Below are 25137 nucleotides of genomic sequence, written 5' to 3'. Positions count from 1 at the left end.
ATTCTAAATACCTACAACTGAGGTTAGTATTAATGAGTTACCCTGTCTTTATCATTGTCACTTTCACAATAAATTTCCCAACCGAAACAATTCTTACCACAGGCATAACAAAAGCCGTATATGAATGGCTCGAGGAAACGCGTCTAAACGACCGGTCGTCATTGGAGGTTTGACCAACAGTTCGTCGTCGTCGCTCTCTGGCCCTGTAAATTCTGTTACTTCTGCTCCTGTCACTCCTTTGCCCGATCAATCAGTATCAATTAAGCCAAATGATTCCGTACAGGTTTCACCAGATACGGCAGCAAAGACTGAAGATGATTCAATGAATAGAGATGCTTCACTTGAAGCTCAGAGATCTTCACTGTATAGTGAGCAGAGTGAATCAACAAAAGATACTTCGTCAATATTAGTGCCACATCCTTTACTAGACTCACTCACGATATTCATCTTGATTGTTCAGTTCCCGAGTTTGATTGTGTCGTTTATTCATGTCGTTTTTGCTTGCTTGACATTCATCCCGCCATCGGTGCCCTCATCTTCATTTATATCTTCACTCACTCATTCAACACCTTCGTCACCAAACTTACTCACAATTCTATTTGCCGATGTGGCAGTCGCGGTCGTGTCAATTTTCTTCTTGCCCAAAATGCGTGGAGTCATGGTTGACTTAGGCTCGGCCGTGATTTCGTCTACTTTAAGCGGCGGAGGAACAAAGATTGCGTTCTATTGTACTTCAATGCTTCAGCTCGGCAGGATCATTAGACATTCGTTCTTTCTTATCAGACGAGACTCTTTGTCACCAGTATCAACTCCACCACTGTACGTTCCTGAGGTGTCCGCGTTTGACGAGATTCTGGCTCCAACTCCACAATACTACCTTGCCACAAGTACATCTGGCATCTCTCGTATTTGGGACATGCTATCTGGCTCAGCAGGTTGGTTCGGACAAGCAATGGCAGTTCACGTCGTTGGACAAAGCATGTTATACTCTATCCGTCGCATGTTTCTTGAACAAGGCAATAGACTCAGCTCGATGCCTGCTGCATCGTCGCCTGGAATGGACGGCTACGGTATAGACTACGAGGCAGCAACGTATCAGACACAGGCCAAGAAGAAAAAGAAACCGGTGCCTGCTTATAAGCACCAGCAGCCATCCATCTGGACTGCACTGGCAAACACACTCGTGCTTGCTTCGCGCGGCGAGGCAAAGCCGGACACTGACAAATCTCAAGAAGGACAGTCGCTGTTGTCGTCTTTGATTTCAGACGACCCGGCGAATAATGGATTAGGGTACAGGCCCTCGGCGACCGAGCCGGCGTTGTATAGTTGCGTGCGGTACGTGCTAGAGAACGAGGTTGCGTTCGAGATTTCTCCTGCTGGTGTGTCAGTTGATGCTTCGCTTACAGGTGTTGCGCCCGATGCGGTGTATGACGGCGTGTCTGTGAGGGTGAATGGTATTTTATGGCCTGAGGTTTCTGTGCAGACCGTGGTCCAGCATGAAACGGATCCGATCGTGCAAGCTTTAGAAGACGCAGTCGCGGACGAGGTCGATGATGTCGAGCGTGAGACGTTGCTGGTAGTGTCTGGTCTGACGCCGATCACAGAGTACGAAATTGAGGTTTGCAAGAGATTTGCTAGTAGAAGACAAGTCACAATTTGTCGAACCAATATTTGCACCTCGCCGAAAGAACGTGAGTCTAACGTGACATGTATATGAACGAGCTGACGAATAGAATCTGTTTCATCGCAACAACCGTCGCGGCCGCTGTCACCTGTGACGACTTTACTTGACACGTTATGCACTACCAACGCGCTTTTATGCGACGAGAAGCAAAAACTCAAACGATCTAGACGTGAGCATTCGAAACATTTATCCGCGCTCAGGTCTGAGATCGATAGCCTTCGGTCTCGGTTAGGTACGGTTGACAAAGGTGATGAAAGAGCGTGGCGACGTGTGCTTGCGTTGCGTGAATCGGTCCGGCGGACGGAAGAAGAGATTGAAGCTTTGAACGCAGAGATGGAAAGCCTGGAAAAGGAAGAGTCCGCAGTCGAGCTTGAGATTGGGGTCCGAAAACAGGCATGGGAGAACACGATGGCTGAGCTTGAGGTTGTCAAGTCTGAGTTTTCCGCATTTGAAGACGAAATTGGGAACCGTGAGCGCGGGTTGGCAAACGACGAGTCTGCGGTCCAAGTCCGTCGCGACCGATTACTGTCTCGGCACAAAAAGTTGCTGCTTGATTTCCAGCGTGCGGACCAGGAACGCCGATGTGCATGGGACCGCGAGTTTGCGCGCCGGAAGGTCCAGCGTGAGCAGCTCCGCGACCGGAGACAGGCGATAGAGGCCGAGTTTTCGGCGTCAATCACGACCATGGAAAAGGGAATCGACGATATCAAAGAACGCACTGCCGGCGTGTGGCAGTCTGCGTCTATGATTAGCGAGGCCTCTGCGATGACCGTGTCGCCTGCGGTCTCGCTGACTGATGTTCCTTCGAATCCGGAATTGGAATTGGAGCGAGAGGTATAGCGTTGATTCGGAGTTGTGTTTAATACATTATTTGCATTTACCAAATCAGCCGACAGTCGTGTCGTTCATATAGCGATGGTTTGAATTGTCGTTCACAAGCGTTTGAAAGATGTTCGTAAACCGGGATTAGGCATCTGACACCTATTTTGAGCAACTGTCATACATCGCCAGCAAGGCAATTTAAAATGCCATTCATGTGACCTGATGCATTTCAAATAACAGTTAGCCTCAAACGCCTTGTTGTTTAATATTGCAAAGGTTGGAAGTGGCATAGCAGTGAGACTGTATAATAGTAACATTTTATGACAAGCGTGACACTTAAAATCAAAAGCAACCCAGATACAGAATGTAATTCATAGTAATATATACATTAATGCGTGCTATGTACAGTGTTATATACAGTATTGATCTTAAATATCTTTATGATGCCTTAAATGCCTTTTCTTCAACTTTTCGTCGTGGGTAGGATGTGTATGTGATATACGAGTAAAATGTCTGTTAAAATAGACCATCCCTGGTCCAAGCCGATCATTCACATAAATTCTGTCGACTTCACCGACCCAGATTTCGTGGTCGCGAACTGGGAAGCAATGTTTTGTATAGCAATCCAGCCTTGCAAACGCTATCGGTGCGTTATCATGCGAATGTGCGCTTGTGCGATTCAACATTGGTGTGTTGAATGGTGGTGACGACGTCGGGAACGCATCTGCTTTGATATCCGTATCGTCCCCAGCGAACGCGGCCGCAATATGCTGTGCTCCAGGCGACCCGGATAACAAGTTCACACTAAACTTGCCCGACAAATGAATCAGTCTTGACGTACTCGACGGCAGTTTCAGATTAAAAGATAGCAGCGGATTCCCTGGCTCTGCGACTGACACCGACGTGACCGACGAAACCGTCGCGGCTCTGGTCTCGGTCCCATAAGACACGGTAATGACTGCGAGTGCGGATGGATGCGACGCTAGCACGGATTTGTACTGTACCGCGATATCGGGCTTAGAATGTACTGCTCGCGTGAACGTGAGGACGGAAGCATTCAAAAACCTGATCAGCATCGAATGCAACGACACGATTGTATATGCGTCTGCACGCGTATTGTGTTGGTTGTCGACAAGTAGTGCACGTGACTGCCAATAAGTACAAGCCCCTTGTGTTAATTATGCTCAAACCTTAATTTTTGAACAGTCGGATTTGAACAATAGAAAATTAAAATGTCCCCTGAATTATATACACAATAACCCGTTAGGGTTGAGGGTTGAAAGAGAGAAGTCGTCAAATGGTGTGCGCAAATACTCGTCCGATAGAAGTGTACTACTATTACTTACTCAATTACGCCGTAGACTAGCACTGTGATTGCTATTTGCTCCCGTCTATGTCGTGCAAGCTGAAACGTGCAATAATTAACCAGCAAAGTTTTATTCAATTTGAGAACTGCGCCTCGTTAAAAATGTGCGTAGATTTCGCGTGAACTGAGCGTTTGATCGTGGTGAAATGTGCGTTCATCATACTAATAAATACTGTGAGGTATATCTTGTTTGTTTTGATAATACTTAAATGTCAAAACAACTATAGCACAGCCGCCTCCCGGCAAAACTACCTTCAAGAACACGATAAAAATCATGAGCATCTGCTCTCTGCTTCTGTTCGTACCTGTTCTGTACTCCTGTTTACATACCCATCGTCGACAATCTGCAGTTTAGTTTAATAAGGAGTATCCTGCGATAGCCTGAATATAGATTAACTTTGTGAAATTTGGACTGTAATTTACCATTTTAAATATACATACACAATGAAACAAAATTTTTTTGTTGATCTGTTGACATTCTACAAATTACTGTAATGACTGCAGTTACTCATACTGTTACTTATTTTCACTAGTATAAAGCCCTGTATTCTGCTGTCGTCTGCTCTATCGCCTCCCAGCTTACTAAGTTCATTGCTACATAAAATTTGTCACTCTATGAATACTCGTTCTGTTGAGTTATTTAGCCCTGTCGACGTGGAAGCAGTGGCAACCGATTCCGCTGGACAGGACTCAAGTTCTGGCTTAAAGTCTAGCAAGAATGGTACAAAGGTACTTTAATTCTGCAGCTCTATACTGTTCAATATGTCTGCTCACACTTTGGAAACCCCTGGTTACTATGACCCTATTACTTTCATTCCAGGGTCTTGGTGCAATTTATGATGATATCGGAACAAGTCTTTTATATGTCTATACCAGGTATCATAGCCGAAGTTGATTATTTGGTTTTGGTTTGACATTCTGGAAGTATCTTGCCTACCACCTCACCGACCGAGAAGCAGACCTTAGGTGCAATGTCCTGTATTTTTTGGGGATTCACTTTAGTTGTCATGGTCAAGTACTGCTTTATCGTCTTGCTTCTCGGTCCCAACAATGGTGAAGCTGGCCAGATTGTAATCTATTCCAAACTTGCACGTACTCTCCATGTCGGACCTCGTGGTGTTTTTTTTTCTTGGTGAACAAGAACCTTGCGATCAGCTTTTGCTTTTCAAAACCGCTACTAGAGTCTCGTTTGTCAATGATGTCAGGTCTCAGCTGAACGGATTGTTTGGCCAGAAAGTACTGCCTGGTTTACTCATGTTTATGTGCTTCTTTGGCTGCAGCCTTGTCATTTCTGATGGTATCTTAACTCCTACGACTAGTGGTATGTATCATCACGCATAATTTGTTTCTAATTTTAACACCAAAATAATGCTTTCTGCCGTCGGTGGTGTCGCTGTAGCTACTCCTAGACTTAACAATGCGGTACTTCCTGTCTCCCGTGTCATTTTAATTGTCTTGTTTGTTGCTCAAAGGACCGGTTCAGGCAGATTGTCCTACGTTTTTGCTCCCGTTGTCTTTGTTTGGTTCCTTGCTATCTCTGTGATTGGTATCATCAACATCTCTCGCCATCCAGCCATCTTCAAGGCCTTGAGCCCCAAGTTCGCCATTGTGTTTTTAAGAAAAGAAGGCGGTGTCGATGCTCTCGATGTCATGCTGGCCATGACTGGTGTCGAAGCCATGTTTGCTGTTACTGGACATTTCGGTGCTTTGCCAGTCCAACTTGAACTTTCATGTGTTGTGTACCCTGCTTTAATGCTAGCATACCTTGGTCAGGGCGCGTATTTAATCAGATACCCTGATTCGATTACGAACGTTTTTTATCTGTCCCTGCCGGGTGGTGTCGGCGGTAGGCTTTATTGGTTTATGCTCGCGCTGGCCACGTTGGCGACTATCACTGCCTCGCAAGCCCTGATCATCGGTGTGTTTGGTATTTTTCGTCAGCTGATCCACATTGACTGTTTTCCTTCGTTTCGCGTCATACACGTGTCCAACATGACTTTCAGTAGGGTTTTCATCCCGGCAGTGAACTATATTTTTATGGCCGGGGTCGTTCTGACCACTGTTGGTTTCCAAAACGGTAATGCCGTGACGGCCGCTTACGGACTTGGAGTGTCGATGGATTTTCTTGTCACATCGCTGTTCATCATGTTCTGTATGATTTACGTCTTTCAACTGTCGTTCTACGTCTATGTCACGTTTGTTCTCGGGTTTGGCGTTCTCGACATGTGTTTTGTCGTCGCGGGTATCCGCAAGATTCCTCACGGAGCTTGATTTCCGCTCATCATGGCTTTTATCTTTACATGTTTCATCTCGTTCTGGCGCTGGGGACGTGGACTCAAGGTCGACCATGAGTATGACAGCCGCGTCAGGCCCGGCAGTATTTTCTTCAATGTTGACCGTAAGGTCGAACTTACAGTGCACATGCTAGTGCTGGGTGAGTCCTCTAAGGGCATGTACGCTCCTATCCGCGCGATAGATGACAACGACGAGGATAATGCGAAGCCGCTTAGATTGCTGTCGCTTCCGGACAGTGACATGCCAAGAGTGCCGAACACGGTCGTGTTCGTGCATACAGGCGCATTGCATATGCTACACTCGCCCAACACGGTCCTGTTTGTCGTGTCGCGCTTGTTGGCCGCGTTCCCAGGTTTTCCAGAGCACGTGGTGTTTCTTGGCGTCAGTGTCACCGACGCTCCATACGTTTCTGGTTTGCAGCGTGTCACGTTGGCACCCATGCGTCGTGCTCCGGGATTTTACCGGGCGAATGTCAGACTCGGGTTCATGGAGACGACTCAGATTCCTGTCCCGGAGATGCTAGAGACGATTGGCGCGCACGATACGACGCAAGTGTTACACTTATCCGTGGACGTGCACGTGTAGGCGTGCAAGCGCAAGAATTCCTTGATTACGTTTGTGTGTACATTTGCGATCGAACAGCTGTTTACGCCGTTAGACAGATTGTTCGCACACAGACAGTACCTTGACAACCTTTACTCTGAGGATGGAAGATACCGAGAAGACGTTCTGTTTGTTGGAAGCGCGGTTAGATTGTAACAGTACGCCTTAAGATATACTTAAATTTGTTTAGCACTTAACAGACAATTTCAGGTTGAATAAAATATATCGCCGAGGAGTGTCGTACAAAATTGCGGGGTGTAGATCAAGACTGCGGGGTGTGGCGGTGTATTCACCAGCCATAGTTGGATGCCTCGGTCCGTATTGTGGCATTGTCGTTCCAGAATAAACGTTACCAGTTTAAATGGCAGTAATATATTAATTTGGTGCCATCAGCGATTAGAGATTCCGGGTTCTGCGTAGAGGGCGTAAAAGTGTCTCATGTGATTTATTCCATATAATCCCCCTTTGAACCTCCGGTATCTTCTTTTGCACAAAAGCAGACATGGATTCGAATGAATTGAAGGCAAAGTTGCGTTTAGGCGCATTGGCAGAACAAGTCGCCGTGAATCCGACATCTGCTGCTCCGGCGGTACAGGATAATTCTATTCGGGGTCTCGGGAATCCAGTGAAAGCTATGGCAGACGAGCGTGCAAGGGCTTCATTTCCTGTACGTGAGCTGACGTATTTTATTGATGGAGGTCAGAAGGAGACCGAGTTGAAGGAACGAATTATGTTGGAGATTGAGAGAGATCCTGTTTTTCAGAATGTGGATTACTATGATTTGACTAAAGACGAGCTGCGAGAGCGCACAATGGAGAAGATCACGCGGTTGACGCATTTTGTGGTGTCGGAGCGCGAAGAAGTGTCGTACTTGAGGTTTAGTTTGATTGGAGTTGTTGATATGGGATTGCTTACAAGAACTGGGTTTGTGATATGAGGACTGTTGGGATTTTGCTGATTGATTAGTGTGCACTACGGCTTATTTTTTGGCGCGTTGCGTGGGTCGGCGAGTCCGAAACAATTTCAATACTGGGTCTCTCAAGGCGCCGCCGAGCTGAGAGGGATGATTGGATGTTTCTGTATGACCGAGATGGGCCACGGCAGTAACGTTGCCGGTCTCGAAACCACGGCCACTTTCGATGAAGGCAGTGACGAGTTTGTCATACATACGCCGCACGTGGGTGCGACTAAGTGGTGGATCGGTGGTGCTGCTCATACCGCTACCGTATGTTTTCCATGATCTGGGTTTGAAATTTGGCTGACAAGGTACAGCACACAGTATGTTTTGCACGGCTAATTGTGCGCGGCAAAGATTACGGAGTCAAGTCTTTCGTTGTGCCGCTTCGCGACCCCAAGACGTACGATCTCAAGCCAGGTATTAGCATTGGCGACATTGGCAAGAAAATGGGGCGCGACGGCATCGACAACGGGTGGGTGCAGTTCACTAACGTGCGTATCCCGCGGCAGTTCATGTTGATGAAGCATTGTCAGGTCAACAGGAGCGGCACAGTCACGCAGCCGCCGCTCGAGCAGCTGACGTATGGCGCGCTGATTGGTGGTCGGGTGTCTATGACTGCAGACTCGGCCCAGATGAGCAAGCGGTTCCTGACCATTGCCCTGAGATATGCGGTCGTGCGACGCCAGTTTACGGCGAAGAAGGGAGAGGTAGAGACAAAGCTGCTGGATTATACTTTACATCAGCGCAGACTTCTGCCGCTGCTGGCGCAGACTTTCGCAATGCAATTTAGTGCTGACGAAATGCTCAAAATGCATCGAGCGTTACTAAAGCGTATGAACTCGACCGATCCGTCGGACGCCAGAGGTATGAAGACCGTCATTGAGGAGTTGAAGGAAGTCTTCAGCACAAGTGCTGGACTCAAAGCGTTCTCGACATGGGCTTGCGCCGAAACGATTGATCAGACCAGACAGGCTTGTGGCGGACATGGGTATTCTGCTTACAATGGGTTTGGACCTGCCTACGCGGATTGGGTCGTGCAGTGTACTTGGGAGGGGGATAATAGTATTTTAACTTTATCTGCCGGTCGGGCTTTGATACAGCGGTACCTGCAAGTACAAGCAGGACAGAAGGCGCCCGAAGGTACTTCTTATTTGAACAAGATTGCCGAGTTGAAAGCCGCCAATGCCGGATCGCGTAAGATCGATTCGGCCGAGGTGTTAGTTGAGGCATGGGACGCTGTTGCTGCGGCGCTGGTCTTCAAGGCTGGTGAAGCGTTCAGCGCGCTTAAGAAGGCTGGCAGCTCGACCGACGAAGCGTTTGAGGAGACCTCACAGTATCGATTCTTGGCTGCCCGAGTACATACGAGGGAGTTTATGGTTAAGAAGTTTTTCGAGCGGATTTCAAGTGCGGATGCTGCAATCAAGTCGGTGTTGAATGAGCTCGCATGTTTGTACGCTCTCTGGTCGATCGAAAACGATGCCGGTCTGTTTCTCCAGGCTGGATACTTCACTTCAGCTCAGATTGACGAAATTCGTGATCTTTCAAATTTATACTGCCATACAGTTCGTCAGCAGGCTATTCCGTTGACTGATTCATTCAACTTCAGTGACTTTTTCATCAACTCGGCGATTGGGCGCTACGACGGCAACGTGTATGAGAACTATTATGAGCATGTCAAGAGGCAGAACCCAAGCAAGGCGCAGGCGCCGTACTATGAGGATGTTATTAAGCCGTTTGTTGAACGACCTGAAGAAGTTTACGTCGACGCGGATGAGCTGGATGAGGACGAGTGATAAAATATTTAGAGAAATACAAAGATTTTTTGCATGGTGAAAGAGAGTGTGTGGGGCGTGCTCAGGGGTCAATTGTAAAAGTAAATCTAATCCCGTAAAGTTACTCCAATCAAAGACAAGATGCGTATACAAACGGCAATTTTGCCAATATTAGTACTGGCATGGGTGCCGTACGTGACCGCGTCTGCCGGTGACGTTTTGCCCGAGTTTAGGGCGTGTGTGTTGAAATGCATTCACACGACATGCGTGTACGGTCCCGAGCTGCCGTTGCATCTCCGTGCCATGTTCTGGGACTGTTCGCAGAATTGCGACTACAACTGTCAACGGAGCATCACAGCCGACAGGATTGCTGTCGACAAACCCGTGTTGCAATTTCACGGCAAGTGGCCTTTCAAACGGGTGTTTGGCATTCAAGAACTTGCGTCGGTTCTGTTCTCCATGGCGAATTTCGTGCCGCACTACTTGATGTTCAAAAAACGACACGAGTTACCTGACGATGATACGCGTGCTAATCTTTTTTTAAAGAAGTATTGCGTTCTGGTCACGATCGTCGGCATGAACGCGTGGGTATGGAGTTCGGTATTTCACTGTCGGGATTTCAAACTGACTGAGCGGCTTGACTATTTCTCTGCTGGTCTGACCGTTATGACTGGATTTTACTTTGCGGTCGTCAGAGTGTTTCGACTAGACAGAATGGGTTATGGCAAGATCCGGCGTGTGTTTACGCTGCTCTGCGTGGCCGCCTTGCTTGCACATATCTCGTACCTTTCGTTCATCCACTTTTCATACTCTTACAACATGTTAGCAAACGTCGTCATTGGAATTTTGCAAAACACTATCTGGATCTGGTTCTCAATCACACAATATCTCAAGACCAAGGAATCCTACAATCTATGGCCGCTATGGAACGTGCTGCTGTTGTCGGCCGGCATGAGTCTCGAATTGCTGGATTTCCCACCGTTGTGGGACGCAGTCGATGCTCATTCGCTATGGCATGCGGCAACTGTCGGACCGTCTGTCTGGTGGTATTGCTGGATGCAGTTGGATTTGACCGTGTTGGCGAGGAGTAAGAAGGCTAGAGACTAATGGTGCAGGGGTGGGTTGTATATAGAAGCAGTATTAATTGAAGGGCATCAGTATTGTCGCCTAAAACAAGGTCTCGTTTTACACAAGTACTGTAGGTGAGACCACCTACTAGAAATTACTGGTCAGTGTGGCCAAATGCAATGTAGCCGACAGAAGACCAATGGCAGATTAGCAGCTTTTTAACCGCTGAATAGACTCAAATTATTTTGCTGTTCTACACTTAAACAAAATTAACTGATCATAGTGTAGGCGTTTGGTGACAACCGAGTTATCAGAACTTCTAGCAAGTACAGAATCAATTGAATACTCCCTCAATTTCAACTTGTATTGACAGGAGAGCAAACTAAGGCTTTGGCTGGGAAGATTTCAAAGATTTATTCTCGCAATCGAAGAGGTTTATGTCTGGAATTTAAAAAGCGCTGGGATGGTGTTTGATTGGGTTTAGAGGGCAGCTTCTGTATTAATATAACGAGATGTAACGTATATATTCATGTAATGAAATACCAGGGTTGTTAATTATCTAGTATATCTACTTGTATGGAATTAAACTGCTCTAATCACGCAGACCATATGAACAAAGCGTACAGAATAGAAAAGGATACTAGGTCAAGTCTCGTAAAACCACAAAACATTCAGCTATTGTTATTGAATTCTGTCATCTATTTAAGCACTGACCTGTACAGTCACTTGTCAGGTACTGTCTGAATAGGCGAAGTGCAGTGTGTTTCTACCTCAAAATTCTGCCCAAGTATTTACTATTTTATCTGTAGAAAAACATGCAATAGTAGAAGTCGAAAGCAAGCAGAAATTTATTGTTTATCAGAATCAAACTATTTTCATGCTGTTCAGCAGTGCATACTCTGTGCTTTTTTCATTGGCGTAGCGTTCAGCATTTGCTGTGACATCACGTATAAACTCTTGTATTAAAATACCTGGAATGCCTATCAACCATCTTTATCGACATAAAATAGTATTAAAAATTTGACAGTTTAGACACTCTGCTTAATCCATACCGGCCTCTAGCGTCCTTTGCTGTTGCTGCTCAAGAGTTTTACTTACAGCCTAAATTTTAGATAAATCGTCAATTTCAGTACATTCAAACAATCTTCAGTCATCTTAAAGCAGATTAGATCTTTATTAAGTTACCTTATAAGTGTGACAGTCCTCTGTAATGTTGTAGTACTGGACTGTAATTGATCACGTCTGCAATCTACAAACCCCTTACATTTACATATTGGATTTCGCTCGAGCCATCCCCCCCGCCCCCCGGAAACCCTCGTGAAATGCGACGAGATTTAAGCAGAATCATGTCAATACTAGCAATCATATTGATCTAAACTGGGTCGTTATAGTGATTTTATCTGTTCTCTGTCAATATCTTACTGCTGTTGTTGTTAATTTTATATACTGAATCGAATGCTTTTGTCGTGATTGTTCTGATTCTGTTGTTTCTGTAGAAGCAGTTTAGGGCCAAATCGAGACGAGAAAGGTACAGCTCTGGTATGCCATACCCAAATAAGACGAAATTCACCGCAAGCACTGAAGCCTTTATAAGCGGCCATGTCTCCTTGTTCCATAGTTTCTTTTTTTTGTTCCAGTTCGCCTCTATTTATAAACACACTGCCTTGTCTATTTCTTGTACACTTGTTCAAATACTTTCCAAACACACTGTATGAATGATTTGTTTCAATAACTTCTTAAGCCAACATTAGTTTAATGAAATTAGTAGCAATGCTCCGCTTGACTTTTAAAGCCGGTGATGCTCCTGCTGCCTCGACGCCTACCACTGCTTTGAGCTGCAGAACTGCTCGTGTTTCCAAGCCTATCAGACTCAGGTTGAGGTTCAAGAAATCTAAGGCTAACAAGCCTCAGCAACCAAAAATTTATCTCCCTCTTGGGAGAATGATCAAGATCGCCGCACTCAATGAGCAAAAGCGTCACCGCGAGATGAAGCGACGGTCGCAACTTGTCTAAACAATAAGATGTTTAAATTTACAATGGAGTTGGGGTTTAGCTTGGGATATTTCGGTCGTATATTTGATTTTAATTTTTGCTTTTGGCTCTTGGTTTTGCTTTTTCATTATATATCGTTCATTTTTAATTTTTGGCATTCATTTTGCATTTTTGTTTGATCAACCATTTGGGGTCTGATTTTGGATGTTTTGTTTGTAATTTATCCATTCATTTAAACATTCTTTTTTCGGCATACTGTGATATACTTCAAAAAAAGGGTTTCTATACCTAATTCTTGCATTTAGTAAAACAACTACACTCAGATATATATGTCTAATTTCTTGGATCGGCGTACTTAGTTGAATCAGCGCTCGTTTAGATCGGACTGACGTAGACTCATAGACATGGTATGCCTGATATGACAAATCACATTATTTGACATTATTAATGAGGTGTAATATAGTGCTCTTGTTCAGTATTAGAATGAGGCAAACCCAGCAGAGGCAGAAGTGACGATAGCGCGAACGGCAGCAATACAGATAATGACTTCGACAGCTAGAGATATAACAAAATATGATCAGTGACAACAATTTGAACTTTTCACAGATATGATATATTGAGTACAAGAAGTGTTTAAAAAGTACCTTGTAAATACTCGTCATCGTAATAATCCGAACGCTGAAACGACTTTAAGATCGAATATAGTTTAATCACCAGCACTCAATACCCCCACAGCATCGATATAAACGACATAATTGCTAAGTTAATAGCTTCCACTGTTTAAATACTGTCGAGCACCGATACCATCTTGAAATAACAATCATAAGACTTGAAACTAACAGTTTTATTCTGTATTGGTGTAGACCAAAATCGTGCGGCTCAGCCGTGGTTACTATGGAAACGCTTCAAAAAAATGTAAACAAAAGTACATTTTCTACACTTGAATAGATTTGCATCGGCGCGTCTCGACGCGACTATTCAATTAAGAGGAGTTTAGTAGGCCGGTTATAGTTTTGGAGACTTTGGATTGGTGTAACTGGAGCAGATCAAGACAGACGGTTTGCAATTGGACTAGATTGGATGTGGGCTGGTCAATTGTATAATTTCAGGTAAGGTTTTGTATTGGGACGCAAATATGGTGCTCATTATTTGTAGCCCTATTTGAAGAACAGTTAATCTGACGCGTGATGCACTAGTGTGCGCACGAAAGTACACGAATTATGGCCGGCAGTCCTTGGGCGTATATAGCGTCTCGGTCAGCAGTTGCGGTCGGGCGGAAGAACAGCAAATCTACTCCAGCAGAAAAGAGGCGCGGGCCGGAACTGCGCATGATCACAAGATACGACACTCCACCGTCATCGGCTGGAAGTGCGCCGTCGTTGGTGTCGCCTGTGCCGATGATGCCGATGACACCAATATCTACTGCATCGAAACGGCGTGGTTCTGGGTCGGGAGTGCGCATTGGTGATTATGTATGTGGCTGAGGTTTGGTGAGGTTTGCAAAGACTGACTTTTAAAGATGCTGGGACAGTGTATAGGTAAGGGTGCATTTGGGTCCGTGTATACGGCTATGAACATATGGACTGGGGAAACGGTTGCTGCAAAACAGATCAGCGTCGCGAATCTTCCAAAATCGGAATTGCAAAAGATCAGGGTATGCCATACGCCTACGTACGTTTAAAGACGAGAGTTCATAGGCTGATTCGATATAGATGGAGATCGATTTATTGCGAGCACTTGATGTGAGCTCGTGCATGTTGTGAAATTATTAGTACTGACCAGCTATAGCATCCTAACATTGTTCGATATCATGGTTTTGTGCAAAGTGACGACATGTTGTACATAATATTAGAGTAGGTACTCGTCTGTTTACAGAGACAAGCTAATGAAGTTAGGTACTGCGAGAACGGTTCTCTGACACTGACTACAAAAGATTTTGGCGCATGCCCAGAGCACTTAATTGCAATTTTCACAGCACAAGTCTTAAAAGGACTAGTCTACCTTCACGACCAGGGAGTTATTCACAGGGACATTAAAGGGGCAAATATTTTGACAACAAAAGAAGGCAAAGTTAAGCTTGCTGATTTCGGCGTCGCAACAAGAGCAGTAGCGGACGGACAGGTAGTTGGCACACCAAACTGGATGGCACCTGAAGTCATTCTTCTGAATGGTGCAACGTCTGCTTCGGATATATGGAGTGTAGGGTGCACAGTGATAGAGTTGATCACAGGAAAAGCACCGTATTACGAATTAGAGTCGATGCAGGCGTTGTATCGGATCGTGCACGATGAGCATCCACCTTTGCCAGCGGCGATCAGTCCTGTAAGTTTGATTCGATGAGTAGGTTGAGTTTGACTGACAGGAACAGACATTGCATGATTTTCTGATGAGATGTTTTCAAAAAGACCCATTAAGGAGGCCGTCAGCTCGGGAATTACTGCGGCATCCTTGGATCAGAAACGCGCGAATGGAAATTGATGGCATGCCGCGAACTGGATTACCTACACCAACATATAGCAATGAACCAAAAGCTAAAATCTCAATTCTTGGACAGACCCGGCAAAACATACATTTAAACAGCACGCCTGTGCTAGCATTGCATCCTATTAAGGAAAAAACAGCAGAGAACAAGTTAAGATCATATTCAGAGACAGATGTGAGCGGCCGAGATGGTCAGTTTAGAGTCAAGATAGAAAAGAATACGATGCTAACAGGGACAGATGAGAACTGGGATAATGATTTTGAAATTCAAGCGTCCCCACAAGAGTTTACACGAAATATTCCTACCAAGTTTCGCAGACCGACGTTGCTACTGCCGCGGCCGGAAGTCGATCCAGAATCAAGTGTGAACGATAATGATTGGGATCGTGATTTCGAGGGCGAGTTGAATTTAAAGACTTACCCGAGGAAGTAGCTGGGCTGGCGTTTTCTGTTATTATTTGTGCTTTTTGTCAATTGTGTGGAATTTTTGGGAGTCATTTTTCGACTACGGGAAATTGGTTGCATTTGGTTTTGAGTTTTTCGACATCCTAAGCGAAGACGGACGTATTTGATTTATGCATTGAATGTATTTTTAGCAAAAAGTACAATTAACAGCCACTGAAGTCATCGAGGAATGCGTATTTGTGTGTATAGCGTAGCAGGAGGCGCAGCCCGACATTCAGAGTAGCCGAATAAAATTTGTTCTAGAACAGAGAAGGAAACGCAGGTCCAAGGCTTGTCCAGAAATAGGTCTGGTAGTAGTATTGTAGGTGCCTGAGTTACCGAGCAAGTGCCAATTCCGTAACTGCAGCCGCGATGGCTGCCAACGAAGTGTGACGTAAACAAAAACAGATGGTGTGGAATGCGAATACTACTTGGTTCGGATGCTGCGATGTCTACAATTACGTACGGAAATACGCTTGTTACTTGAGTGCGAGTGTGAGGAGATAACCGTTCAATTGTATGTGCAATTGACACTGTGTCATTTCGTGTTTACGCTGCCCATTAACACCAATATTACACTAAATTTTGATGAGTGCTTTGCTTATATTAAATGAGCTGGGGGAATTAGAATATAGGCTGGGAGCAGAACAAAGAATGCTTTTGACGTGAACCGGTTTAAAATATGTGCGGCTCCATTGAACCGAGATTAGCTCCGGTTTCATTAGTGCGGCGAACATTTCGAACTCGATCAATTAAATAGCATTGGAAAGGTCCCAGGGCTGAGCTTCGTATCTGTTCGTCTGAAGACTTTTAAGGACAGATAAAGTCAAGTCATTGTGTGCTTGATATTGTTAACTTTGTGCTTATTCTAGACGATTCTGTTCTTCGATCATTTTACAGCTTGAAGTGGAACCCAACATAACCTTTGGACAATTTAAATCAAATCACAAGATACAAAAAGATGCAGTTGATTGTGACACTCGAATCGTCAGAAGACATTTATACATTAGATGTCGCGTCGAGTATGACATTGGACGATTTACGTGCAGTCGTTGAGGCTGAGACGAATGTGCCCACTGACCGACAGGTTCTGTTCTATAAGGCTGCAATTTTAGAAGGAAATGAGCGTGAATTGCAGACGTTTGGGATGGAAGATTATGATATGATTATGCTGCGTGTGCAGCAGCCTAGTATTCCGCCAAGCGCTCGGCCTAATGCAATGAATACGTGAGTGATGTGTTGAGACTGAGAGGTTTGATGCTAAATGCTCGTAGCAGTCCAGATCAAACTGCTGTCATGAATGACGTGGAGAAAATACGGTTGCAAATGTTAGGAGACCAAGCACTGCGTGATATGGTTCGGCAGGTATATGTGCTCTTACATGAATACGAAGGTGTGTTGACAGGGATAGACATATCCAAATTTAGTAGACGCTATTAATGATCCGCCGAAATTTAGAGAATTACTCACCAAAATTGAAGAGAACAGATTGGAATCGGAAGAAATTAAACGACGAGAACTTGTATGTATAGTCAGATGTGAATTTAGATACATCTAACAATTGCTAAGAAAAGGTTGAATGATGATCCGTACAATGAAGAGTCACAACGAAAGATATTAGAACTTATACAGCAAGAAGGTAATTAGCTAAATGGAAGAAACGGAGTGCAACTAAAAAGTCAGCAATTATGGAGAATTTGAATGCAGCACTTGAACATAACCCAGAATCGTTTGGCAGAGTCACTATGCTTTACGTCCCAATCGAAGTCAACGGTCACAAAATCAAGGCATTTGTTGATTCGGGAGCACAGGCTACTATTAGTAGGTTTGTTGATTTAGCTGATTTTGTTACATCTAATGCGATTAGTGAGTCCATCCTGTGCAGAGGCTTGCAAGTATGTTACGATTAGGTGTCGAGGAACAGTGTACTGACAACCTAGTGTTATGTTTTTACTTGACAAAAACTTTCAAGGTGTCGCTCGAGGTGTAGGCACGGCGAAGATTTTGGGGAGAATTCACAGTGCACCAATGAAAATCGGAAATGCCTTTTTGCCTTGTAGTTTTACAGTTATGGAGGGAAAGCAAGTGGATTTGCTTTTAGGACTAGATAGTATGCTAAAATTGCTTTTTGATTTTTATGTATTGACTTTTTAGTGTTAAAGCGCTATCAGGCTACGATTGATTTGAAACGGAACTTGCTGGCTATTGGAGATGAAGAAGTGCCGTTTTTAGGAGAGGCAGATCTGCCTGACCAGGCTCGGCAAATCGATCTATCACCTGAAGAGATTGAGGAGCTTACGAAACAGAACGAACAGACCACTTCGCAGCTTCAGCCCTTGACTCTGTCGAAGCCATTATCACCTCAAGCCGGGCAAAGTGGATATAACGAGCCTCCGAGTCTACCTCCCAGGTCGTCTCTCCCATCAAATACATTGCCTGGTGGTAATACTGTGCCTGCAGGATCAGCGGCTGAGTTTTCAGACACGGAAGTCTTGCAATTGATTAGCTTGGGAGTTACCAGGGCAGAGGCCATTCAGGCCTTACAAACGGCGGAAGGCAATGTAGAAGTTGCTGCTAGTTTATTGTTTCAATAGTCTCATTGCTGGATGTATATTCTTGTAGTGGAAATAAAGTAGGTTGTACAAATGTTGTAACTTGTCTTATTCTATTTAAGTAGAATTACATCAACGTTGTCCGTAGTAAAGGGAGCCGCACGATCTTGAAATTTGAAATTTCGAATTCACGTCACACGTAAGTGCTCTGGCAGCAATGGATCAGACATTGACGTATTACGAGCTATGCCGACATAAGGCTGCTGTTAAAGGAGTACCATGCTTGTTAGATAAGCGGCCGGATTTGAGTGAACGAAGATCAAAGGTCGATGCGGCTAGTCAGGCATACGAAGTGGAAGCAAAAGCGATTGTGAGAGGTCTGAAGTGAGAGTGATTGGTATGATATTGATTCTGAATGATAGTACTCGCATATTGCGGCATTGTACACGTATTTGCTGTCTATACGACCAGCTTACTTGTCAATGTCTACACGGACACCATTGTCACCGTCTACAACATTTTCAGGAGCACAAGACTTTCCATTCTACACGAACACGAAGCGCTCACTCACAAACGCACAGCGCGATGAAATTGATTACGAGTCGCGACAAATTATCCAGCAGTGCACAACTCGGGTGCGCAGATTAGAGCAGGTCGAGTCACAGCGCCTCAAGATGCATGACGACGCTCCAATACTGTCTAAATTTCTGCGTGATCCGAAAGCAGAGGGGCGAATGGCTACGATTGTGTTGCATCGGAGGGGTGTCACGCAGTTCTTAAATCATTTATTGAAAGTGACGTCGGAAATGCAGACAGATTTGCAAGAAGTCCGGGTCGCGAGAGAAGCAGAACGTGCGAAGAGTCGGTTGAATAACGTGAGCGGGAAAGGCATGAAAACGAATAACGTCATCACAGTGGAGCAAATGCTCGCGGCCGAGGAGGAACAGGACCAAGTACTCGCTCAGGCTCCACCGGAACTGCTACGCGAGCTCGAAGATGAGAATTCGGCTCTACTGGCAGAGTTCCAGGAGACACTCGAGCAGGCTCAACAAGCGGAAAAGTCATTATACGAAATTGCGGCGCTGCATGGAGAGCTTGCGATGCATTTAGCTCAGCAAGAAGAAACTACACAGCAATTGTATGACGAAGCAGTCCAGACTATAGGTTCAGTTGAAAGCGCAAATACGCAGCTTGAAAAAGCTCGGAAACGGAATCGAACGGCGTCGAAGCTGATCATATTTATGTCTTTATTTTTAGCATTTTTTTTGCTTTTTATAGACTATGCTTCGAGGTAAAGCATTGTACATAATATAATCAAGTATAATGATGGAGATGATTAGCACGGAGACACGGGCCGACAGGGCTAAAATAGACCGAAGCGAAAAGTGTGGGGCTGTTGCCTAGTTTTGTGCGACTACTCGGTTTTGTGCAACTTTACCCTATTTTGCCGGACGCAGCCAATTTTGACATGATTCAGGGGTAAATCTCTAGCTCTGCCAAAAAGGGAACTGTACCCGCGTTATTTGGTGTTGATTTAGAGAATTAGGTGAATAACATTTATTTATTGCAATTACTTTAATTATATTATTATTTTTATTGATTTTTGGGAGCTGGATAACTGTCTGCTATTTACTGGTGAAGAGAAGCCGGTTGTGTTTATTTTGCCGCTGGATATGACCATATTATGGGTTGGTTAGAACCTATACATAGTATAGCATGCTTGGGCACATACAGTCCCAGTTTAAGCCGGAGAACAGCACAATCTTTCCGGGGTCAGTTGATTGTGTGTGTGTGTGTGTTTGTGTGTGGAGCGAAGGGTTCAAGTCCAAAGGCTCTTTATAGCTCTCCAACGCCGATCTATTCTTCATGTCCAATTCTGTTATCCAAACATTCTTGCTTGAAGGTCCTATCGTATGTTAATACGTTAATGATATAATACTACGTCGTATCTAATAGTAAACAGGACTTCGCTGGGCAACAATTGTCAGACTCAATTACATTTTACTTACTGTCTACTGCTGGTGTTAGTAATATGGTTTATTTCTATTATTACATCCATCATTAACATATCTGAATAGATTGCATCATTTCTTGCAGGGTTTGTTGCAAACAACATTTCAATTACTTTTTATACCTTTGCTGCATTCTTTTCTGCAGGATTGATACTAGTCATACCTGCTTGGCCATACTATAATAGACACCCTCTCAAGTGGTTGACAAAGTCCGATTGATCAACAAAACAAATCAGAACATATGATGACAGTGAACGACGGCCTTTACTTGGTACGTACTTGTTAAATCATCTACAACCATCGTTCTAAGTGTAAAGGGATTTGACCTTTCGACCCAGCAGATCAAAGTCATTGCAATTGACGAGAAACTCGAGCCTGTGTTTCAAGCAAATGTCGAATTTGATGTCGACACTCCTGAATATAAAACACGTAAAGGTGTATACACAAACAAAGCCCTTAAAGAAGTTTATGCACCCGTAGCAATGTGGATCAAGGCATTTGATATATTGCTTGGAAAAATGAAGGACGGTGGACTCGACTTTTCAAAGGTGAGAAGCATTTCTGGTGCAGGACAGCAGCATGGCTCAGTGTACTGGTCGTATGGAGCTGAAGAAGTTTTGGAAAAGTTGGATCCATCGCAAGCATTAGAGCCACAGCTTGCAAAAGCATTTTCGCATGAAATGAGCCCAAACTGGCAAGACCACAGCACTGCTAGTGAATGTGACTTTTTAGAAGAACAACTTGGCGGGCCGGAAAAGTTTGCTGAAATCACTGGATCAAAAACACATCATGTAAGGGTAATCTTTCTGTGCCAATTCCTTTCTCTGACATTTAAAGCGATTCACCGGTCCTCAAATTCTTCGGGTCAGACATCGTCATCCTGACGATTACAAAAATACTGCCCGAATCTCACTTGTTTCTAGTTTCTTTGCCTCAATACTTCTCGGCTCTATCGCGCCATTCGACGTCAGTGACGTGTGTGGCATGAACTTGTGGGACATTCCCAACGAGAAATTCGACGAAAAGATTATCAGTTTGGTTGCTGGCGGCGAAGGCAAAGAAAAGGACGAGCTGCTACGGAAACTCGGTCCGGTCGAACCAGATGGCGGCAAGAACCTTGGTTGCATTAGCGATTACTATGTAAAGCGTTACGGGTTTGCAAAAGATTGTATCATCACACCGGTTACTGGTGACAACCCATCTACTATTCTGGCTCTACCTCTACGACCGCTAGATGTCATTGTCTCGCTTGGTACCTCCACAACTCTGCTGGTCTCGACACCGGTCTACAAAACCTCACCTACTTACCACATGTTTAGCCACCCGACTACTAGAGGACTATACATGGGTATGCTGTGCTACTGCAATGGCTCGCTTGCCAGAGAGAAGGTTAGAGACGACATTAATGAGATTAAGCCCCCGTCCGCTGAAGACCCATGGTCGTCTTTCAATGAGGCCGCAATGGCTTCTCCCATCCTAGGCACCGAAACTGAAGGCGAAATGAAACTTGGTGTGTATTTTCCTCTGCCGGAAATCATTCCAGACTGTCAGGCTGGAACTTGGCGGTTTACGTCTGACGCTTCTGGTCTGCACGAAACCGACAAAGGATGGGACCTGCCTTCAGCCGACGCGCGTGCGATCCTCGAAAGCCAAAACCTGTCTATGCGACTCCGTGCAGGCCCACTGTTGTCTTCAACCGGACAGCCTCGTCGCGTGTACGTTGTCGGCGGCGGTTCGCGCAACCCGGCCATCTGCAAACTGACTGGCCAAGTCCTCGGCCCGACCGAAGGCGTGTACCGGCTCGAGCTTGGTGGGAACGCGTGTGCTCTTGGATCCGCTTACAAAGCTTTGTGGGCGGTCATGCGGACCAAAACCGATGGCGAGATCGAGAGCTTTGAAGACTTTCTTGGAAAGCGATGGGACGAAAGCACAATGATTGTCAAGGTCGACGAGGGATATCGGGAAGGTGTGTGGGAGAAGTACGGCAAGGCATTGAAGCCGTTTGACGAGGCGGAGAAGTACGCAGTGAACTACTAGATGTACAGTAAAGTTTTAAACGTTTCTTTAATTTGTTTTCTCTTGTTTGTTTTGATACTTCATTTTTTCAAGAAATCTTCAATTAATGCTTGTTTTGTGCATATAATAAAACTAATAAAAATAAACGCCATTATGACATGTCTAGAATCCATTCCATGCTGAAACATGCAGTAACATTAATTAATAATCAAAGGCAGTGCGTTTTGGTATAAAAAATATAAAAACAAATGCAATCCTACTCTGTATCTCCTGCGACCTTAGCCCGCCACCCCGCAAGGGTGCCTTTGACGAAATCGAGCCTTTGCATCAACTGCTCGCCGCTACCGTCACGGGTCTTGACACCGCGCTGGACGTCGTCTGTGTTGTTCATCCGTCTGGCACGATGTATCATCTGGCTCAGAGGCAGGTCGACCGCAGCGTGAGAAGGGTCGATCAGTTTCATTCGCCGGCCGCAGTCCGCGAGCACAAGCTTGTAGTGGTCGGTGAAATTGAATTGCAGCTCGCCGCTGCTGAGACGAAACATGACCGCCTGCTTCGTGCGGATATAGTCTGTCATGTAAGGCAGCGGTGTCATGGGCTCGTCCGTGCGTCGGCCGGCGTAAGATGTCACGTCGTCGCCAGTGTAGAGATGTTCGGACATGTACGCCCGAAAATGCTTCACGAGGTACATTTTTTTGACCAAGGTCTGTGGCACGTTTGATGTGCTGTAAGTGTAACGTTCCGCGTAAGGTTTGTTTGAGTCGGTAACGTAATCAAAACGGCCAGAACCAGGGGTCAACACGATTGAGGTGGAGTCGTTAAAGTAAACGCCCGAAATGCCATTAGCCAGCTGATAACCCATGCCATACTTGTTGGAGTAGTCAACCCACTGGCTAATGTACAACCGGACCGGACTCAACGTACTGGCGCTTTCTACGTATTTCCCTTGGAAAGCGTTTGCCAAATTCTCAATCGTCTCGGCCAAAAACGTCACCGATACTCTGCTGTCTTTCTTGTATCCATCTCGCGCGTAAGCTTCTGGCAATGATGGCACGGACGGCACTCCAGCGGCACGTCGTGCTGCGTCAAGTTTATTTACAGTGTCGATCTTGTCACCGATCCGGCGTGCTCTTCCAAGCGGATAATTGTTGGACTGAGCAATATTCTGTGGCATATTGACAGGAATATCAGTCAAAGGCTTCGAGCGCGACGATCTCAGTGTCATTCCGGATGCAGGATTCTTCTGGTACTCTGACGCCACATTCGAAACAATCTGACGAATGTTGGAAGTCGACACCTTTGGCGACAAACACTCAGGCAAAATCCGGGCGGAACTTTTCAGTTTTGCATGTACAAGATCAGATTCCGGCTCGGAAGGCTTGACTGCAGTCTCCATTTTGAGCACAGCTATAGGGTGACCCGCACCCCTAGACACGAGCCCACCGTCACCGGATCCTGGTCCAATACCAGCTGCCGCAGTCAGCTTCAAGTAGTTTCGCCTGGAGATAGTCGGGCTTAAATTTCTCCAATGCGGAACCCCCTCAATGCAAGTCGCAGGTAGCTGCGATGGCATCTCGCCGTGGAAAAACTCATGATCAACAATCTCGTCTAAAGAAGGACGTGCATCTGTCTTGTGTAAGCGTAATCGATGTATTAAATCAAGCTTTACGTACTCGGGTCCCTATTAAGAAGTGCCTGAATCAATTCTTTAGCCGGTTGAGAAATGGCGAATTCTTCCGGGAAATCGTATTCAATAGCCTTGATTTTTCTAAGTCGTCAGCATACACGCAGTCTATCCAACCCATGCTAATTACTTGTAAATAAGATGAACCTCTTTTGATTGAAATGGCGGTTTGCCAATTAGCATGGCGTATCTGTCACACAATTAGTATATGGTGACGCGAGTGATATCAGTCATACAGAATAATGCCGACCGACCACAAATCAACTTCAAAGCTGTGTCCGTCCTCTTTGCCAAACAGCACTTCGGGTGCAATGTAGTTTGGAGTTCCGCAGATTGTCTTCTTACGATCGGTGTCTGACAGTAATAAAGCCGCTAGACCAAAGTCTCCAATCTTGATGTTCATATTTTCATCAAGAAATATGTTTCCAAGCTTGAGATCACGGTGGATCACTTTCCGTCCATGCATATACTTGACAGCGCCTAAAATTTGAATTAGGAAATATCGAGCTTCAGGCTCAGTAAACCGCTTTCGCCGTCGATGCATGTCCATTAATGTCTTGTTTGAACACATCTCTAATAAAATGTAGACATTGACATCGTCTTCAAAGCATTCAATGAATTTAACAATATTGGGATGATCCAAACTTTGATGAACTTTGATCTCACCTAGTAGCTATGATCCTGGTCAGAAACAGAAGTATGAAATTAAGAAAGTATTACATACCTTTGCTCTCGTCTTCGTAGATGTCAAAGATGCCTTTGCGACAGTCTTTGCAGCATATACATGGCCAAACTCATCACGAACTTCAAAGCATCTGGCAAACCCACCCTAGATTACTGATTAGATCACAGCAATGACTAGAAATCAAAAATTCACAGACCTCCCCTAAAAAAATTCCTCTATAAAACTCTGCACCGTTGTTTTTACTTCGAATCAAGACGGGTGGAGTTTTACATAGTGCACTTGCCTTCTCACGTGGCTTATTTGACGACTGTTTTGGTTTCTGAATCTCGTCCTTCTGCTTAACCGTCGGCACAGCTGTCTCTGCAGTATGCGGTAATGTATCTATCCCACCTACTTTATAGACATTGTTCTCGTAGAATTCTTTCAATAGCAAAGGTGCTGGACTGGCAGACTGGGAGAGAGCCATTCATTGGAATTTAACACAGTTGTAAATGAATGAGAACTGTTTAGATACAATAGACAAAATAAAGCTATTGATTTAAGCAGACACAGTAGTATAGAATCACAAGTCTCTGTCTGGACAGTCAAAAAGTGAACTTTTGTTTTTTGAAATCGAGAGGCGGACAAAGTTCGTTTACATTTTAGAGTTTGTGTTGCCATGACAACTGTAAATGAATTACTACATTGTAATCTTTGTGGCATA

At 45.0% G+C, this 25137-nt stretch overlaps 14 protein-coding genes across 14 annotated transcripts; 11 read left to right on the top strand and 3 right to left on the bottom strand.

The window, feature by feature from the left end:
- The first annotated feature begins 97 nt into the window (after positions 1-97).
- V1512DRAFT_220817 (uncharacterized protein) lies at positions 98-2907 on the top strand. The gene is made up of 2 exons (XM_066913699.1): positions 98-1691; positions 1734-2907. Exons 1-2 carry the CDS (start codon positions 125-127, stop codon positions 2522-2524), a joined length of 2358 nt encoding a protein of 785 aa, XP_066773769.1. The 5' UTR covers positions 98-124; the 3' UTR covers positions 2525-2907.
- A 27-nt stretch (positions 2908-2934) lies between these two features.
- On the bottom strand, positions 2935-3582 carry V1512DRAFT_202400 (flavin reductase like domain-containing protein; the record flags this gene model as incomplete). The annotated part of the gene is made up of 1 exon (XM_066913261.1): positions 2935-3582. One exon carries the CDS (start codon positions 3580-3582, stop codon positions 2935-2937), a length of 648 nt encoding a protein of 215 aa, XP_066773768.1.
- Positions 3583-4668: 1086 nt separating this feature from the next.
- On the top strand, positions 4669-6926 carry V1512DRAFT_269788 (potassium transporter; the record flags this gene model as incomplete). The annotated part of the gene is made up of 7 exons (XM_066917583.1): positions 4669-4748; positions 4798-4988; positions 5014-5193; positions 5272-5874; positions 5896-6107; positions 6213-6719; positions 6753-6926. The coding sequence occupies 7 exons, from the start codon at positions 4669-4671 to the stop codon at positions 6924-6926; spliced, it is 1947 nt and encodes a 648-aa protein (XP_066773767.1).
- Positions 6927-7198: 272 nt separating this feature from the next.
- V1512DRAFT_274240 (acyl-CoA oxidase-domain-containing protein) lies at positions 7199-9562 on the top strand. Its single transcript, XM_066917767.1, has 3 exons — positions 7199-7694; positions 7737-7995; positions 8043-9562. The coding sequence occupies exons 1-3, from the start codon at positions 7273-7275 to the stop codon at positions 9519-9521; spliced, it is 2160 nt and encodes a 719-aa protein (XP_066773766.1). The 5' UTR covers positions 7199-7272; the 3' UTR covers positions 9522-9562.
- A 53-nt stretch (positions 9563-9615) lies between these two features.
- V1512DRAFT_71083 (Per1-like protein) lies at positions 9616-10876 on the top strand. The gene has a single exon (XM_066918487.1). The coding sequence runs from the start codon at positions 9642-9644 to the stop codon at positions 10605-10607; it is 966 nt and encodes a 321-aa protein (XP_066773765.1). The 5' UTR covers positions 9616-9641; the 3' UTR covers positions 10608-10876.
- Positions 10877-12338: 1462 nt separating this feature from the next.
- On the top strand, positions 12339-12581 carry V1512DRAFT_245851 (uncharacterized protein; the record flags this gene model as incomplete). Its single annotated transcript, XM_066914398.1, has 1 exon — positions 12339-12581. The coding sequence occupies one exon, from the start codon at positions 12339-12341 to the stop codon at positions 12579-12581; it is 243 nt and encodes an 80-aa protein (XP_066773764.1).
- A 266-nt stretch (positions 12582-12847) lies between these two features.
- V1512DRAFT_258475 (uncharacterized protein) lies at positions 12848-13389 on the bottom strand. The gene has a single exon (XM_066915452.1). It carries the CDS (start codon positions 13220-13222, stop codon positions 12992-12994), a length of 231 nt encoding a protein of 76 aa, XP_066773763.1. The 5' UTR covers positions 13223-13389; the 3' UTR covers positions 12848-12991.
- Positions 13390-13409: 20 nt separating this feature from the next.
- V1512DRAFT_258472 (kinase-like domain-containing protein) lies at positions 13410-15730 on the top strand. Its single transcript, XM_066915451.1, has 9 exons — positions 13410-13556; positions 13606-13669; positions 13716-14032; positions 14080-14214; positions 14273-14302; positions 14349-14413; positions 14456-14882; positions 14929-15232; positions 15281-15730. Exons 3-9 carry the CDS (start codon positions 13781-13783, stop codon positions 15472-15474), a joined length of 1407 nt encoding a protein of 468 aa, XP_066773762.1. The 5' UTR covers positions 13410-13556; positions 13606-13669; positions 13716-13780; the 3' UTR covers positions 15475-15730.
- A 543-nt stretch (positions 15731-16273) lies between these two features.
- V1512DRAFT_70953 (uncharacterized protein) lies at positions 16274-16997 on the top strand. Its single transcript, XM_066918485.1, has 3 exons — positions 16274-16712; positions 16763-16846; positions 16897-16997. Exons 1-3 carry the CDS (start codon positions 16447-16449, stop codon positions 16910-16912), a joined length of 366 nt encoding a protein of 121 aa, XP_066773761.1. The 5' UTR covers positions 16274-16446; the 3' UTR covers positions 16913-16997.
- Positions 16998-17281: 284 nt separating this feature from the next.
- Positions 17282-18173, top strand: V1512DRAFT_71044 (aspartyl protease-domain-containing protein). The gene is made up of 2 exons (XM_066918486.1): positions 17282-17595; positions 17640-18173. Exons 1-2 carry the CDS (start codon positions 17430-17432, stop codon positions 18077-18079), a joined length of 606 nt encoding a protein of 201 aa, XP_066773760.1. The 5' UTR covers positions 17282-17429; the 3' UTR covers positions 18080-18173.
- Positions 18174-18254: 81 nt separating this feature from the next.
- Positions 18255-19332, top strand: V1512DRAFT_269783 (uncharacterized protein; the record flags this gene model as incomplete). Its single annotated transcript, XM_066917582.1, has 2 exons — positions 18255-18407; positions 18460-19332. The coding sequence occupies 2 exons, from the start codon at positions 18255-18257 to the stop codon at positions 19330-19332; spliced, it is 1026 nt and encodes a 341-aa protein (XP_066773759.1).
- A 571-nt stretch (positions 19333-19903) lies between these two features.
- V1512DRAFT_202530 (microsomal signal peptidase 12kDa subunit) lies at positions 19904-20268 on the top strand (the record flags this gene model as incomplete). Its single annotated transcript, XM_066913264.1, has 3 exons — positions 19904-19948; positions 20001-20060; positions 20116-20268. The coding sequence occupies 3 exons, from the start codon at positions 19904-19906 to the stop codon at positions 20266-20268; spliced, it is 258 nt and encodes an 85-aa protein (XP_066773758.1).
- On the top strand, positions 20153-22204 carry V1512DRAFT_70862 (uncharacterized protein). The gene is made up of 3 exons (XM_066918484.1): positions 20153-20320; positions 20367-20840; positions 20887-22204. Exons 1-3 carry the CDS (start codon positions 20291-20293, stop codon positions 22084-22086), a joined length of 1704 nt encoding a protein of 567 aa, XP_066773757.1. The 5' UTR covers positions 20153-20290; the 3' UTR covers positions 22087-22204.
- Positions 22145-25028, bottom strand: V1512DRAFT_258459 (kinase-like domain-containing protein). Its single transcript, XM_066915450.1, has 6 exons — positions 24631-25028; positions 24474-24578; positions 23986-24422; positions 23880-23939; positions 23739-23833; positions 22145-23691 (listed from the first exon to the last, which is right to left on the bottom strand). The coding sequence occupies exons 1-6, from the start codon at positions 24898-24900 to the stop codon at positions 22322-22324; spliced, it is 2337 nt and encodes a 778-aa protein (XP_066773756.1). The 5' UTR covers positions 24901-25028; the 3' UTR covers positions 22145-22321.
- Positions 25029-25137: the final 109 nt, after the last annotated feature.

Source organism: Lipomyces arxii, assembly GCF_038497795.1.
Source record: "Lipomyces arxii strain Phaff 12-163 unplaced genomic scaffold V1512scaffold_2, whole genome shotgun sequence".
Taxonomy (NCBI): domain Eukaryota; kingdom Fungi; phylum Ascomycota; class Lipomycetes; order Lipomycetales; family Lipomycetaceae; genus Lipomyces; species Lipomyces arxii.
The sequence above is the reverse complement of the archived record's forward strand: the minus strand, read 5'-3'. Positions and strand labels throughout refer to the sequence as shown.

What these genes read in the sequence shown, in the direction of transcription:
- V1512DRAFT_258475 (XM_066915452.1), bottom strand. Translation starts at nt 13,222, where the DNA reads ATGACGAGTATTTACAAGGTACTTTTTAAACACTTCTTGTACTCAATA.
- V1512DRAFT_274240 (XM_066917767.1), top strand. Translation starts at nt 7,273, where the DNA reads ATGGATTCGAATGAATTGAAGGCAAAGTTGCGTTTAGGCGCATTGGCA. An exon ending in GGATTGCTTACAAGAACTGG is followed by an intron (nt 7,695 to 7,736) that starts GTTTGTGATATG and finishes CTGATTGATTAG; the next exon opens with TGTGCACTACGGCTTATTTT. An exon ending in GTGCTGCTCATACCGCTACC is followed by an intron (nt 7,996 to 8,042) that starts GTATGTTTTCCA and finishes GACAAGGTACAG; the next exon opens with CACACAGTATGTTTTGCACG.
- V1512DRAFT_220817 (XM_066913699.1), top strand. Translation starts at nt 125, where the DNA reads ATGGCTCGAGGAAACGCGTCTAAACGACCGGTCGTCATTGGAGGTTTG. An exon ending in TTGCACCTCGCCGAAAGAAC is followed by an intron (nt 1,692 to 1,733) that starts GTGAGTCTAACG and finishes GCTGACGAATAG; the next exon opens with AATCTGTTTCATCGCAACAA.
- V1512DRAFT_71083 (XM_066918487.1), top strand. Translation starts at nt 9,642, where the DNA reads ATGCGTATACAAACGGCAATTTTGCCAATATTAGTACTGGCATGGGTG.
- V1512DRAFT_70862 (XM_066918484.1), top strand. Translation starts at nt 20,291, where the DNA reads ATGATGACAGTGAACGACGGCCTTTACTTG. An exon ending in TGAACGACGGCCTTTACTTG is followed by an intron (nt 20,321 to 20,366) that starts GTACGTACTTGT and finishes CTAAGTGTAAAG; the next exon opens with GGATTTGACCTTTCGACCCA. An exon ending in CTGGATCAAAAACACATCAT is followed by an intron (nt 20,841 to 20,886) that starts GTAAGGGTAATC and finishes TGACATTTAAAG; the next exon opens with CGATTCACCGGTCCTCAAAT.
- V1512DRAFT_71044 (XM_066918486.1), top strand. Translation starts at nt 17,430, where the DNA reads ATGTTTTTACTTGACAAAAACTTTCAAGGTGTCGCTCGAGGTGTAGGC. An exon ending in TTTGCTTTTAGGACTAGATA is followed by an intron (nt 17,596 to 17,639) that starts GTATGCTAAAAT and finishes TTGACTTTTTAG; the next exon opens with TGTTAAAGCGCTATCAGGCT.
- V1512DRAFT_258459 (XM_066915450.1), bottom strand. Translation starts at nt 24,900, where the DNA reads ATGGCTCTCTCCCAGTCTGCCAGTCCAGCACCTTTGCTATTGAAAGAA. An exon ending in CTACGAAGACGAGAGCAAAG is followed by an intron (nt 24,423 to 24,473) that starts GTATGTAATACT and finishes CCAGGATCATAG; the next exon opens with CTACTAGGTGAGATCAAAGT. An exon ending in GAGGTTCATCTTATTTACAA is followed by an intron (nt 23,834 to 23,879) that starts GTAATTAGCATG and finishes CTGACGACTTAG; the next exon opens with AAAAATCAAGGCTATTGAAT.
- V1512DRAFT_70953 (XM_066918485.1), top strand. Translation starts at nt 16,447, where the DNA reads ATGCAGTTGATTGTGACACTCGAATCGTCAGAAGACATTTATACATTA. An exon ending in CGGCCTAATGCAATGAATAC is followed by an intron (nt 16,713 to 16,762) that starts GTGAGTGATGTG and finishes TGCTCGTAGCAG; the next exon opens with TCCAGATCAAACTGCTGTCA.
- V1512DRAFT_258472 (XM_066915451.1), top strand. Translation starts at nt 13,781, where the DNA reads ATGGCCGGCAGTCCTTGGGCGTATATAGCGTCTCGGTCAGCAGTTGCG. An exon ending in GAGTGCGCATTGGTGATTAT is followed by an intron (nt 14,033 to 14,079) that starts GTATGTGGCTGA and finishes TGACTTTTAAAG; the next exon opens with ATGCTGGGACAGTGTATAGG. An exon ending in ATGTTGTACATAATATTAGA is followed by an intron (nt 14,414 to 14,455) that starts GTAGGTACTCGT and finishes TAATGAAGTTAG; the next exon opens with GTACTGCGAGAACGGTTCTC.